This window comes from Monodelphis domestica, chromosome 7, assembly GCF_027887165.1.
Source record: "Monodelphis domestica isolate mMonDom1 chromosome 7, mMonDom1.pri, whole genome shotgun sequence".
Classification (NCBI taxonomy): Eukaryota; Metazoa; Chordata; class Mammalia; order Didelphimorphia; family Didelphidae; genus Monodelphis; species Monodelphis domestica.
In genome coordinates this window covers 98,676,703-98,691,535 of record NC_077233.1, presented here as the reverse complement: position 1 = coordinate 98,691,535, position 14,833 = coordinate 98,676,703, and the positions used below count along the sequence as shown (strand labels likewise).

The window sequence follows — 14,833 nt, the reverse complement described above, 5'->3', positions numbered from 1 at the left end:
CTTTCTTAAGAACGCTAATCAGACATATTTAATATAGGTATATATAGTTGTTCATTGTTAGAAAGCTTTTTCTTAGCTTTAACCTAAATTTGTTTCTTTCTAACTTTTGTACACTGCTCCTACTCCTAAATATAACAAATATTCCCTCTTTCACATGAGAGCCCTAAAGAGACACAAAGACAACTAACATGTTCCCCATCTTCAAGACCTTAATATTCATGGCTAAATAAGCAGCTGCATTTTCTTTAGTAGACCTTCTTATTACATGATTTCATGGTTTTTCTCCATCATGGCTATTCTTTTTTTAAAACGTGCTCTAAATTATCTAGTCCAAAAATGTGGAGCCCAAGAAATTTCTACATATGGCCTAAGGTGAAATAGAAGTGTGTGTATTTTACCTCCCTGGCCTTAGATAATATGCATTAGCTTTTCAAACTGCCCCAAGCATCCTATTGTTGGGCCAATTATATCAGGTGTCTTGCAGTTTCCTAAATGAGGAAAATACTCAAAAGTTCTATCATATCAAGCTCTGAAGGGAAGATTTGAAAGGAGAATAAATAAGTTAGAAAAGAAAATAACAGCCTCTCTTAACAGTTTTAATTTCCCTTCTGGCCAAGCACATGCTGAATCCTGGTGATCACTGCTTTCTTCTTTATCAGAGCTCATAAATCACTCATTAAAATTTTATACTAGAATTTTCCTAGATGTTTATGTAATATTGTTTGGTGTTCTTTTTTTTTTCAGTCCAGACATGGGATTTCAAAGGCAATAAACATTATTAAGCACTTAAAAAAAAAAAGTTCTATCATTTCACATAAGAAAGACCCAAATGAATGAAGAATGCTTCTTTGTTTTTTTTTTGTGTCTGTCTTTTCTGTTATGTTTGACTCCTCATGACCCCATTTGGGCTTTTTCTTGGCAAAGATACTTGAATGGTTATTATTTCCTTTTCCAGCACACTTTACAGATGAGGAACTGAGGCAATGACTTGCCAAAGGTCACATAGCTAGTAAGTGTCTGAGCTCAGATTTGAACCCCAGTCTTCCTACAGGCCAGGCACTCTATCCACTCTGCCACCTACCTTCTGTAAAAATTAAATTATATCTATAATAATAAAAATATTATATTTTATGAGGTTTATTAAGGATCATTAGAAATCAAGGAATAAAGAGGATACAAAGTAAAAACCATGTGCCCATGGCTGATTAGCCCATTTAAAATCCCCGCACTTAGCTTACCACTATACTTGATATGTTACATCATTGCAAAGAAAGAGAGTGTGGGAGTCATTACTGCCAGTTAAATACCAATAATGTGATCTCACCAACATGGAGACTCAGGAGAGATTATAGAGAATTCTGGGAAATACCAAGGACTTCTGGGGAATGAAGTCTAGGGTTCAAAATTCCATTTATACACTTCCCAGAGAATAATTTCATAATTTGGCTTTGTCAGTAGTTCAAATAAATGATTACAATTAGTAAGATTTTTATCTCACACACCTAGGTTATAGTTTGCAACATAGTAAGCTTTCCTATAGAAACCTTGAAAGCATGAAAAGTTTTTTATTGTCATGTATATTTTAATTTTTAGTAACTCAAATTCCTGACACAGTAAACAACAAAAATCCTTGATTCAACTCCTTTAAAACAGTTCTTCTCCCCCCCCCCCCCCCACACTTTCCTCTTATTCCATATTGAGTAAAACATCTAGATGAATCCCGTTGGACAATTGATGAGACTATGAATTTCAGAGACAGAGAAAATGAACTTATAATAGGACAAACTTCTGTTATGAAAAAAGATTGAGGGGGTTCACTAATAATCAAACTAGTCTTTCTTTCCAAGTACAGATAAGCTCCTCTTCCTTGTTTTTCTTTCCATAAACAGAAACTTTGGAGACATTTGTGGAGTGAGACCAAACAGTCTTTTTTTTTAGTCTGGTTCTTATCACTTCCAAATACCCATTGCAGCCCAAGACCATTAAGACAGATCTACCTTTAATATATAATTTTGGGGAAAAAAGAAAGATTCGATGGATTGAGAGCCAGACCTAGAGACATGAGGTCCTAGATTCAAATCTGGATTTAGACACTTTACAACTGTGTGTCCCTTAGCAAGTCCTTTAACCCCCACTTGCCTAGCTATTTTGCTTTGGAACCAATACACGGCATTGACTATAAGAAGGAAAGTAAGAGTTTAAAAAAACAAACGAAAAGAACCCCCAAACCCTTTTAACTTCCAGGGAGTCCTAAAATTTTAGACCTAAATGGCCATAATTTTTCTTTCTTATCCATGGCTCATTTTTCACATTGGAAGTTAGCCATTGTGATTCCTATCTTCTAATAGTACATTCTTTCTCTGATTCTGAATAACACCACCATCCCACCTCTAGAAAAGATCTCAAACAAGAGCAGACCTTCCACTGAATCACCCTCCAGTCTGTTAATGGATACTTCCTTAGAATTTTTATTTCATATTCCACCAATTAATTCTTCCTCTGAAGCCTCATCATGGCCAGGAAGTTACCTTCATTCCTCTTGGCTTTGCCCACAGAAATGAAGCTCTGGAGCATCTTGCCAAGCTATTAAAGATTTAGTAAAATTTCCTTTGAAAGGAACTTAAAAACACTAATGTGGAGAAGATTGTTACTAGAGGGTGAGGAAATTTTGTTCTGCAACAATGGGAGAAATACACTGTGATGTTTGAAGAATTCTGAATTCAATTCAGTGGTAGAGATAGAAATATTAGTGATAGAATAGAAAGACCATTAAACTTTGAGTCATGAGACTTGTGTTCTTCTGCCACTTCTACCATTTAGCCTTATTTTTTCCATAATGTTTAAAATTAGGGATTTAGCCTAGAATAGGGATTGGCAAAGTAGGCCATTCTGTCAGGCCTAAGAATAGATTTTGCATTTTTAAGTAGAAAACCATTCCTAACTCACAGGTGGTATAAATGCGGGTGTGGGCCAGCCTAGAAGATAATCTCTTAGAATAAAAAAAAAAATTATTGAATACTAGAATCTGCAAGGCTTAGGCACAGTAAAATTGCATAGTCATTGCAATGTTTTGTTGAGGATATTTTAGAATGATAATGTTTTAGGTGTTTTGTACATTTAAAAAGTGGATTTGACCAAAAGCATCACAAATCTTTGAAGAATGATTATATATAATTGAACACTGAAAAAGAATGAAACATTTGGTCAAAATGATAAAAGGAGAAATTTATCCTTGCTAGATAATCTTTACCCAGAGTGGGACACTCCTGTTTTGGGATAGTTTTTTTTTTCTTTTTTTAATGTCTTGATAAAAAAAATTATAAATCATGTTTCCAATCAGATAACTTCCCACCACAAAAATACCTTTACAAAGACAAGCCCCCTGCAAAATAGTTGAATTATCTGTTATTGGAAAGGAGGGAGAGATATGTCCTTTAATTATTACATATCTGTATTAGTAATACAGACAATTGTTGACCAGAGCTTTGCATTCTCTTTTAGTTTATTTCATTTTCATTTGAAACATATATTTGACTCTCTTGCTGGTTCTTTTACTTTTTAGCATCTTGCTGCAGTAGAAGAAAGAAAGATCAAGTCTCTAGTAGCCCTGTTGGTGGAGACTCAAATGAAGAAGCTAGAGATAAAACTCCGTCATTTTGAGGAACTGGAAACCATCATGGACAGGGAGAAGGAGGCTGTAAGTGAGATGAGAGTCTGATTGTTTTTAGTCTTGAAAGGAATGTAATTTTACCCTCATTTATTTATTTATTTGTTTGTTTGTTTGTTTATTTTTTTATTTTTAAAGCCTTTACCTTCCGTTTCGGAGTCAATGATGTGTATTGGCTCCAAGGCAGAAGAGTGGTAAGGGCTAGGCAATGGGGGTCAAGTGACTTGCCCAGGGTCACACTGCTGGGAAGTGTCTGAGGCCAATTTTGAACCTAGGACCTCCCATCTCTAAGCCTGGCTCTCAATCCACTGAGCCACCCAGCTGCCCCCTTTACCCTTTTTAAAGTATTCCTTGATTCCTATTTCTTTTGTTGATGCCATCTTTTAAATAACAAAAGATATTTCCTAATAAAACCTTTCCCCAGAGAATGCTTGTTATCAAAAAAACAAACAAACAAAAAACAACATAAAGCCCTTAAGCAGAACTAGCCATATTTTAAGTCTGATAACCTGTGTTTTCCTACCTTACTACTAAAAGAATCATTGAATCATGGATCTTTTCAGTAAAGAGGTATAGGGAAGAAGGAAGTATATTTTGTCATCTGTCTAGTACATATTTGCCATGGCCTCTAATCAAAATTCAGCTCCCTTTTCATTTAAATTATTATAGTTTTGATTCTGCTAGTTCTTTAGTTGTCATTCTCTATCAACTCTTAACATGTCTTCCAATCTTGCCGCTTTTTTTTTTTTAACATCAAGTTGTTTCTCAGAGTGCTTGGTCTAATTGATTTCATCACACATATTAGAGTGTCTTCATATAGTTCCTCCAACTTTGACTATTTCTTTCCTTTTTTATCATTCTTATTTGATGGGTTATCAGGCAAAACTTCAGAGTTATTTAAACTTTTAATTTATTCATACAGTTATTAAATTAACAGTTCTTTTCATATATCTGTCTATGTGTCTTTGGGGAAATGGCTTATATGTTTGGGTCAGTTTCTTTTAAATTATGGATATCAAACTTGTTTGTTGAGTTGAAATTAAAAACCACATGCTTCTCTTTTTTGGAATGTTTGCCATCTTTTCTTTTTTTGTTAGTTTGTAAGCTCGTACCTATATTTGTTACCCAGTATCAGTTACAAAATTCCCAAATTCTTTTGCTTTTTTTGGTACTCGGGTCATTCTTAATAGATCCACATAGGCTTCAAATTATCAATATATATATTCTGGTTAAGCATTGGAGTTGTTTTTTATTTTCCAGCATGTTGAGTGGAAATGAAATTCCATTAGCATTAAAATTAGGCCTGCCAAATCCTAGAGCTAATGTGATTCAAGGATTGTCTTAAGTTTTTGGAGTTTTTTTTCACCCTCTTCAAGAAGTATCTTATAAAAGTAAAGATGCTGGTCTCTGAGTTAGACTAATAGGAAATATTACTCATTTTAAATTTTATTTTCCAGTTCTTTGATATTCCACTTGTCTTTTTACTGTCTAACCTTCCAACCTACTCATCCTTGTGCTCAAAACTGATAGAGCAGGCCATGAACCTATTGTAGAACAAACATTCCCATTTTAAAAAAATTTATTTATTTATTTAGAATATTTTTCCATGTTAATGAGTCATGTTCTTTCCTTCCCCCCTCCTTGAACTAACGAGCAATTCCACTGGGTTATATACATGTATCATTGGTCAAAACTTATTTCCATATTATTATTTGCAATAGAATAATAATTTAAAGTCAAAATCCTCAATATAACCACATGATTGATCATGTTTTTCTTCTGCATTTCTACTCCCACAGTTCCTTCTTTGGATGTGGATAGCGTTCTTTCTCATAAGTCCCTCAGAACTGTCCTGGATCATTGCATTGTTGCTAGTAGCAAAGTTCATTACATTCGATTATGCTACAGTGTATCAGTCTCTTTGTACAATGCTCTCCTGATTGTACTCCTTTCATTCTGCATCAATTCCTGGAGGCCTTTCCAGTTCACATAGAATTTCTCCAGTCCATCATTCCTTTCAGCACAATAGTATTCCATCACCATCAGATACCACTTTGTTCAGCCATTCCCCAATCAATGGACCACCCTCTCATTTTCCATTTTTTTGACAGTACAAAAAGCACGGCTATAAATATTTTTGTATAAGTATTTTTCCTTATTGTCTTTTTGGGGTGCAAGCCCAGCAGTGGTATGGCTAGATCAAAGGGCAGGCCTTTGGGCATAGTTCTGCCCTCCAAAATGATTGGATCAGTTCACAGCTCCACCAGCAGAGTGTTTATGTTCCAATTTTCCTAGAAGCCCTCCGGCATTTATTTTCCTTTACTGTCATATTGGCCAATCTGCTAGGTTTGAGGAGGTACCTCAGAGTTGTTTTGATTTGTATTTCTCTACTTATGAGAGATTTGGAGCACTTTTCTGTGCTTATTTTTTAGTTTTGATTTCTTTATTTGAAATTTACCTATTCATGTGCTTTGACCATTTATTAGTTGGGGAATGTTTTGGTTTTTTGTACAATTGACTTAGCTCTGTTTGAGAAATTAGACCTTTGTCAGAGGTTTTTTGTTATAAATATTTTTCCCAGTTTGTTGCTTCCCTTCTAATTTTGTTTGCATTAGTTTTGTTTAGTGTAATAAAAATTATTCATTTTACATTTTGTAATATTCTATCTCTTAATTGGTCTTAAATTCTTTCCCATAGATCTGACAGGTATGCCATTCTGTGTTCACCTAGTTTACTTATAGTTTCCCTCTTTATATTTAAGTCATTTACCCATTCTGAATTTTTCTTGGTATATAGGTGAGATGTTTATCTAACCCTATTATCTCTGAAGTTGTTTTCCAATTTTTCCTGCAGTTTTTGTCAAATAGTGGGTTCTCATCCCAAAAGCTAGGATCTTTGGGTTTATTGTACACTATTTTGCTGAAGTCATTTACCCCAAGTCTATTCCATTGATCCACCCTTCTGTCTCTTAGCCAGTACCATATTGTTTTGATGATCACTACTTTTTAGTACAGTTTAAGATCTGATACTGGTAGGCCTCCATCCTTTTTCCATGAGTTCCCTTGATATTCTTGATCTTTTGTTTTTCCAAATGAACTTTGTTATAATTTTTCCTTATTCTATAAAAAAGTATCTTGGTTGTTAGGTATGACACTGAATAAGTAAATTAATTTTGGTAGGATTGTCATTTTTATTATATTAGCTCATTCTACCCTTGAGCAATTAATGTTTTTCTAGTTATTTAGATCTAGTTTTAATTGTGTTGAAAGTGTTTGTCTAGGGTAATTTTAAATGTAATTTCTCTTTCTAAATCTTGCTGCTGAGTTGTGTTGGAAATATATAGAAATGCTTATTCCTGTTGTCTTTAAAGGGAGCTAAAAAAGGAAGTTACAAACTGGAAAAGAATGATTTTAATAGAGCAGAACCAAAAATTAGGAAGTGTAAGATTAAAAATTAATATCCAGATGCTTCAAATATTATATTTTTATAAGAATTTATTAATAATAACTTGAAGAAAAAGTAAAATGATAGCCTTAGCAAAGAAAGAGTTGTGCAGTCTGTGGAAAGAAGAGGGTTACACACAACTTTATAAAGACAGCATAAAGATGAAACATGGAGATGAAAGAGGGAAAGGGATGCTGTATAATGTAGTTCAATGGTACAAAATTCCAATTATATAGAAGAAAGTTACAGTTGAGGAAGCCTACAACCCAGCCAGAGCACTGTTTGAAGCTTTGTCCATTTTTTTGTATCAATGAATGAAACAAGTAAAGCTTAGCTAGGGCTCTCAGAGCTATGGGACTCACAGAACCACAAACCAGAGGTATGACTATGCTATCATGGTATTTGGACAGCCCCCTGGCTGCTTCCATACCCTGAGAAGCAATAGTTGTAATACACTTATGAATTTCTATTATGTGATCTATATTTTCCACTACAATCTGGCACTTGAGTACAGAGCATTTTCTCCACTATGAATTTTCTAGCAAGCAGGGCCAAATCTCTTGCCATTTATTTGTTCATCATGACAACTTCTGAAATCCTGGTGAAAAAAACTAGAGAAGCAGCCTCAGATTTCTCTCTTCTCCCTCCACAGAAAAAAAATATTCTTGTGGAAGAAATTCAGTAGAAACTAGAAACTGCATAGGACAGATGCAAGCCTCATTAAGCTGTGGTCTTGATGTAGCTATTTGAGAAATGGGAACATAAGAAGAAGGTGCTTCAGAAAGCAATTGGAAGAAAACCACAACTTTGATAACATGGCAGAAGAACTGACCCAGAAAATGGAAACCAACAAAGAAAACCAAGAGATCACAAATGACTACTAATCCAGAGCACTTGCAGGGTTAAGCATACTGATGAGATGTAGAATCCAAAGATTTTGCTAATGAACAGAGCTGATTTACGTGTTAAAAGTTTAGAGTAGCTATTTTCGTGAATTGTTTCTATTCCAATATGCTCAATGCTAGGTTAATGGCTAGTATTGTTTTGGCTCTGTGAAAACATGTTTGTGAAAGGAATCTGTTTTCTGTATTTTTCCATATGTGAAATGCTGAATATTTATTCATTTTTGAAACCTGACCTTTGTCCCAGTCTTTAATAAAACTCCATAGTGCTATTATAAAGTTATAGATGAAAAGATAAATATAAGCAACAAAAGCAAAGGGATGATCTTAAAGACAGTAAGTCAATTCTAGGAGAAAGGCAGTCTTTTTGTAAATATTTAGAGGTAAGAGACCCTTAAAAGTCATTTAGATCAACTTCTAAAACTAGGTTCTTAATTTTTTGTGTTTTATGGACCACTTTGGTAGCCTGGTGCCTTTAGAATTCAAAATAATATTGTTAAATACCCAGAACTAAAGATAAAACCAATTGTATTGAATTGATTTACAGTACTGCCCCCATACCCACAGTGGATGTATTCCAAAAACGTATCATCAGTGGCTGAACCCACTGATATATAGGTGACCTGCTTAAACCCTGTGTATATGTGCTTTCTCTCTGCAGCTCACACTATGCAGCACTTGTGGAACCCTGATCTCCTGCAAACAAAACAAAAACGTATAGGGAAAAGTAGAAGAGACTAGGGTAACAGAAACCATGGTTAGACCTTAGGTTGCTTCGCTTTTACAATAACTATCTCTGGTGCTTCCCAACTAATCATTGATAAGTGAAACCACAGATAAGGGCACCCTATTTCTGTTATTTTCCTGTCAATTTAAATTCATGGATCCCTTTAAGACTCTCCATAGACCCCAGTTAAGAACCTCCCCTTTAGTCAGAACCAAAATGGCAGAGTAAAGCCTGGGAATCACCTGAACTTCCTCTAATTCTCCTCCAAAAAGTTTTAAAATATGGCTGTAAATCATTATCTGGAGTAGCAGAACCAACAAAAGGTCATAGTCAAACACTTTTCCATCTCATTTAGATGGTGGTCAGGCCTGGAGCAGAGTGCAACCCAAGCCAAATTCCTGTAAGCCAGTAGCAGGCTTCAGGAGGTAGCTACAGCCACAGTTGCTTTAATAGTTTTCAGCCCACAGGTGGTAAGAATGAGATTACAAGGGATCTTTTGCCAGCATTGGATGCAGATTCCTGTTGCATTGCCAATACAATGTTCTGGGTCTCAGTCCCCTGAGGAATAGGAGCAGCTAGCTCATTAGTGCTTGGGGCTGAAGGAGATTGGGGCCCAAGTCATATTTCCAGGGACATAAGGACACTAGCAATTGCAGCTGCAGGGGATGAGGGACCTTAGTAACAAGTCTGGGACAAAAAAGAGTGCTTATGTTAGAGCACAAGGCAAGAGATCAGTTGAGCACTCCTTTCTCCTTAAATCATACCAGCTGGGAAGAATAAAAGCTTATGGCCTACCAAAACTGACTGATAATAGCAGCACAAAAACCTGAAATTTAGGAGAAAGCGACAACAAAAAGAATTTGACCATAGAAAGTTACCATGGTGGCTGGGAAGTTCAGGATAAACTTAGAAGCTAAGATGACATATTCAGACCTGCTACATCCAAAGTTTCAAAGGAGCATGCAAATTCATGTCAGGTCTGACCAGAAAAAATTCTGAAAGACCTCAAAAGAAAATCTTTAACAAGAAAATCTTTTTAGCTCTTCCAGAATTCTGGCCATGCCTGATACTAATTGGCATGTTCCTTTGAGACTTGAGAATGTAAGAAAATTATGAAATCAGCTTGGTAAAAGGCACAAAAAACCCTGAAGAAAATAACTTCTTAAAAAACAGAATTGACCAAGTGGTAAAAGAGAAGAATGCCTAAAAAAAACAGAATTGGTTAAAAGAAAAAAAGAAGTACAAAAATTCAGTGAAGAAAAGAATAACCTAAAAAGTCACAAGTGGAAGCTGTTGACACTGAGATGTCAAAAAAACAAAGCAAAGGGGAAGCTACATAGCCTAGTGAATTGAAAGCCAGGCCTCAATACTGGAGGTCCTAGGTTCAAATGTGATCTCAGACACTTCCCAGCTGTGTGACCCTGGGCAAGTCATTTAACCTCCATTGCCTAGCCCTTACAACTCTTCTGCCTTGGAACCAGTACACAGTACAGTGGCCAACTCTGTCTCCTGAGGACTTGTGATGAACCATGTTACCCACCTTATCATAAGAGAGGGGATGGACTCAAGGTGTGACAAGAGATATACATGTTAGGGCATAGTCATTGGATGGATTCATTTGACTTGACTATCCTTATTTATTGTAAGGTTTTTTGGAAGGGAAATGGAAATTTAGCAGTTGTAATATTAAAGGAGGTGGGGAGCATTGAAACATTTTCCTAAATGCCTAGAAGGAGGAAATAGCCACTCAGTTTTATTTGTAACATAGAAATTATTTTATACCTTTCTAAAAAGGAAAATCATATTTAAAAAATACATAGTTCCTTATATAACCCTCTTTTTGTGTTTTGTATATTTGGGTATGCTAGAATTTTTAAATTTTAAGTTTAGAATTAAAAAAAAAACATTTTTTAAAAAAAGGTTATACCAAAATATTCTTAACAGTACTTTTTGTGGTACAAGAGAATTAGAAGCAAACTAGATGCCCCATCACTTTGGGGATGGTTAAACAAATTGTGATTCATTAACATAATGGCATTTTTCACCATATGAAACAAGTAATATAAGAATTCACATAGGCCTGGAAAGACATCTTTAGACAACTGACCAGGGAGAACTCCCATATCAAGTATAAATCCTTTCACATTTGCTAAAATGTGTTTGATTTTTAAAAATGGTATTAAAATGGTATTGTACTTACCATGTTTAGTCTCGACTAGTTCTGTTTTCTAACAATTTTTATGATAAAAAACCATGAAGCCTCTTTTTTTTTTTGGCTATAGCGTCAATCATTTAAATTGGGTAAAATCTTCAAAAGTAAACATCCTACCTGTAAAACTACAGGGCCTTGAAATACTCATTGAAGACTACAAAAGCATTCTTGTCCCCTAATGGAGCTTCCAATTTATTTGGAGATATGTAGACAATATTTTTTAAAACCTTACAATAAAGTAGGTGATATGAAAAATAAATGCTATGGACATGGCATGCTGATGATGTGGCTGGAGCAGTGCTTTTGTGTGGTACTTAGAAGGAGATAGTGTAGTTGGAAGTATCAAGTGAGGCTGCAGAGTATAGGTCCCTTTGAATGTCCAAACATTTTAGACTAATAGGAAAAAAGATTGAATTGATGAAAGGCATGTTGTGCCACAGGAAATTGTTTTAAACCTTGTTCAAAAAAGTAATTGAATTCTCTGCTTTAGACATAGGTTTTTGTGTTTCCTGTACCTATGCAAGTAATGATGCCTTCCTCCCTTCCTACTAGGTCAAATGAGACAATCCGTAGGTACAGAAATCAGTAGTCCATAACCACTCATTAAATCTGTTTTCAAACATGCCCCATTTATACCAGTTGCACTTTTTTCTGTGATGCAAATAGGTCATACACAGTAAAAGGTGAAGTTGGCCAAAGGCAAGAGAAACACAGTCATGTGAAACAATTCAGAAAAAAAAGATGGCAATAAGAACAATGCCTGATTTTCATATGTAGAGTATTGCTCCCAAAAGACATATTGTAAAAAAAAAAAAAGACATTTTTATAACAGGTTTGGTTAGTAATAGATTTGCAGGGAATTTTATTTCTGCTTCATATTTATCTGAGGATTCCTTTTTTGAGACATCAAACATTTTCAAGGAGGACCTAATCATTTGTTGAAAATTTTGAGCACCAGAGGTTAAAGGCTACCAGTTTGAGTGGATTTTCCAAATCTTGGCAGTGCATTTGGAGTTTGGCTGTTTCTTTTTTCTCTCCCACCCCTCCTCCCACTCTCTGTAAATGTAGATTTGGGGAGGAACCTTGTGTGAACTTCAGCTGCATTTGCAGCTGTGTCAGCGTTAGGTCTCAGTGAGGTCTTGCTATAGAAAAGTGTCTGTTGTATTCAGTTTCCGCTTGAGTGCTACTGTATACACACAGCTAAACAATTGGAAGAGGAAGGCAGGATTTGAATGTAGGGAAAGTAAATTGGAGCATGGGCACAAGCCATTTAGTATAACACTGGATTCCTTTTACAGGATGTTTAGAAACCCGGAGAAAATTTAACACATTTTATTAGCAATAAAATGGTTAGAAAAATTTACATTAAAACATTTCTTTTTAACTTTTTAAAACATTGTAATTTTTCTTCCCTATCCTTTTCTCGTTGTAGTTAGAACAGCAAAGACAGCAGTTACTCACTGAACGCCAGAACTTCCACATGGAGCAGCTAAAATATGCTGAATTAAGGGCTCGCCAGCAAATGGAACAACAGCAGCATGGGCAGAACACTCAGCAGTCACACCAGCATTCTGGAGGGCCTGGTATGAACCCAATTGGAGCACCAGGGCATCCAGGAATGTTGACTCATCAGCAACCCCCTCCTTATCCCATGATGCACCATCAGATGCCCCCTCCTCATCCACCTCAACCAGGTATGGGTATAGGGTGTACTGAGTATCACCTTAGCAATAAGCATACTCAAGACAACCATTTGTATAATTCTCTAGTGTAAAATAGCTAAAACTTTGGAATTGGCTAAATGACACTTGCTATTATTATCATAAAGAAAATTAGAAGCAGAAATGAAAGGTATTATAAGATAATGTTAAGAATATTGGATTTCAGGATGAAAAGGACTAAAATAAGTTGAGGAAAATTGAGGACTTGCTTTTACACTTAAGATCTTGGATAAATCAGTTTAACCTCACTAATCTTCCTTCATCTATAAAAAGAGAGTGGTGATGCTAATTTTTTGATTTGTTAAAAGAAAATTGAAGTATTTTTTTACTCTCAAAACATTTCTTTTTCAATTGTGAACACTTATTTTCATGAGCATTCCTATAAATTATAAACTGTAATATGCCATCATAACATCCTCCTTTTGATCTAAACTATTTTATTTCTTATATTCTCTGAAATGTTTGGCATCCTTGACTCTAAGCAAACTGATCTCCCTATACCACTTTCCAGTCCTGATGAAGACATATTTTTTTCCCTTGATTTCATAAATTATACATTAAGCCTTCAAAAGATTATAGGCTCCATTAAAGAAGTTATATGGAAAGTATTTGGGTAAGTTCAAAATCTCACATATTTTGTATCAAATATTTTGTGGAAAGGTGTCTATCATATGTTGATTATGTTGTTTGTTGAGATTTAATACTTGATACATCCTCCCGAATTAAATTTGGGTTTGGTATGAAGTTCATTAACATTTTTAGATGGTTCTGTGATTTTAAATAAATTGCTCATGCTTTCATTCAGTTTTAGTCAGTGTGGTATTAGGTAATGGTGTTTGGTTGTTAAAATTCAAGGCCTAAAATAATTGTCAATAGGGGAAAATCTTATGGATTCCTAAGTAGTTGACATTTCTTTATTTTCTGTAAAAAGATGGACAAAAAGGTGGTCCTCCATTTTGCCATCCTTCTTCAGAAAATGGACAGGCAAAATTGTTCCCTTAAATGTGGGGGCAATTATAAGCAAATGTTTACAAAACAAGCATTTTTTTCCCATACACAGAAACATAATAGGGTTTTCTAAATATTTAAAGCTGGGAGAAAATTCTGAACACTTAATTACTCTTAAAAAAGACATATTACTTTTTGTCATTGAAATTGCTTTAAGGTTCAAGTGTAAAATGAAGGCAAGTGACAGTAAGATAATAGCAAATTAAACTGTATTTAGTAAAAGTAGTATCAAAAATCCATCCTCAGAACTAAAGAAAAATATTTAAAAGACAAAACACTTTCATACTTTGTAGGTCAGCAAAGTAGAAATTAAGAAACCAGGGCAGGGGAGGAATTTTTGTAAGTGTCCATCAATGAGTAATGTTCTGCATCTCCTTAATTCCCTGTAGTTGTTATTTAGGAACTATCATGAGTCTTGACAGCTAATGTTCCCTCAATCCATTGGAAAATATCAGGAATTTACATCAGTGCAAAGGTGATCTATTCAGGTCAGCTGTCTATCTTCTAAATACTTGAAAAGAATTTATGCTTTGTGAAAAGGAGAAAATATTGTTTAGAGGTCAAGAAAGATGTAGTAGTTACACAGTAAGGGCTAAGATAACAGCTTGAGTATTTTACCTGACTTGAAACAACTTCGTCTTTCTTGATTGTGATTCTCTGTAAGTAAATGTCATGAAAATGAGCCTTTGTGATATGCCAGATTAGAGCATTATTTGTTCTCCTATATAACTTAGTAATGAAGTTGATGTGTATAGGTTAGCAAAGTAGCTGATGAGAAAAGGTATTACCTGATGCTCTTTGTCTCAACTCTCTTTCTCTTCAGTCCTTTCTTTCTCTCCTCTTCCTCCCATCTAAGTGTTTAGAGTTGAGTATTAATGAAAAGAGCCCTGTTCCCCGACTTCTTCTAGTGCTGCTTCCTGACTTGGCTGAGCAAACAGAACTAGCTTTCTACTAGTTGTTTTGTTCCTGTTTCTTATGGAGAATGGCAGTAATTGGTTTGCTTTTTAAAGTATATTATAATTAATTAAATGTTAAAATATTTCTAAATTTCCTCTTTTAAAATAAAATATTTTCTTATATCTCTTCCCTCCTTCCATTAAAAAAAAAAAATCTTGTGGCTCCTGTCCAGTAAACAAATTCCCATATTTGCTA

At 34.9% G+C, this 14,833-nt stretch overlaps 1 protein-coding gene across 1 annotated transcript in view; it reads left to right on the top strand.

Annotated features, from left to right (window-relative positions):
* SMARCC1 (SWI/SNF related, matrix associated, actin dependent regulator of chromatin subfamily c member 1) overlaps positions 1-14,833 on the top strand; it is a 156,631-nt gene that overhangs the window by 126,462 nt on the left and 15,336 nt on the right. Inside the window, exons 25-26 of the mRNA XM_001366884.5 lie at positions 3,563-3,697; positions 12,385-12,646. Of these exons, the coding sequence (XP_001366921.1) occupies positions 3,563-3,697; positions 12,385-12,646 (397 nt within the window). The remainder of the gene's footprint in view (positions 1-3,562; positions 3,698-12,384; positions 12,647-14,833) is intronic.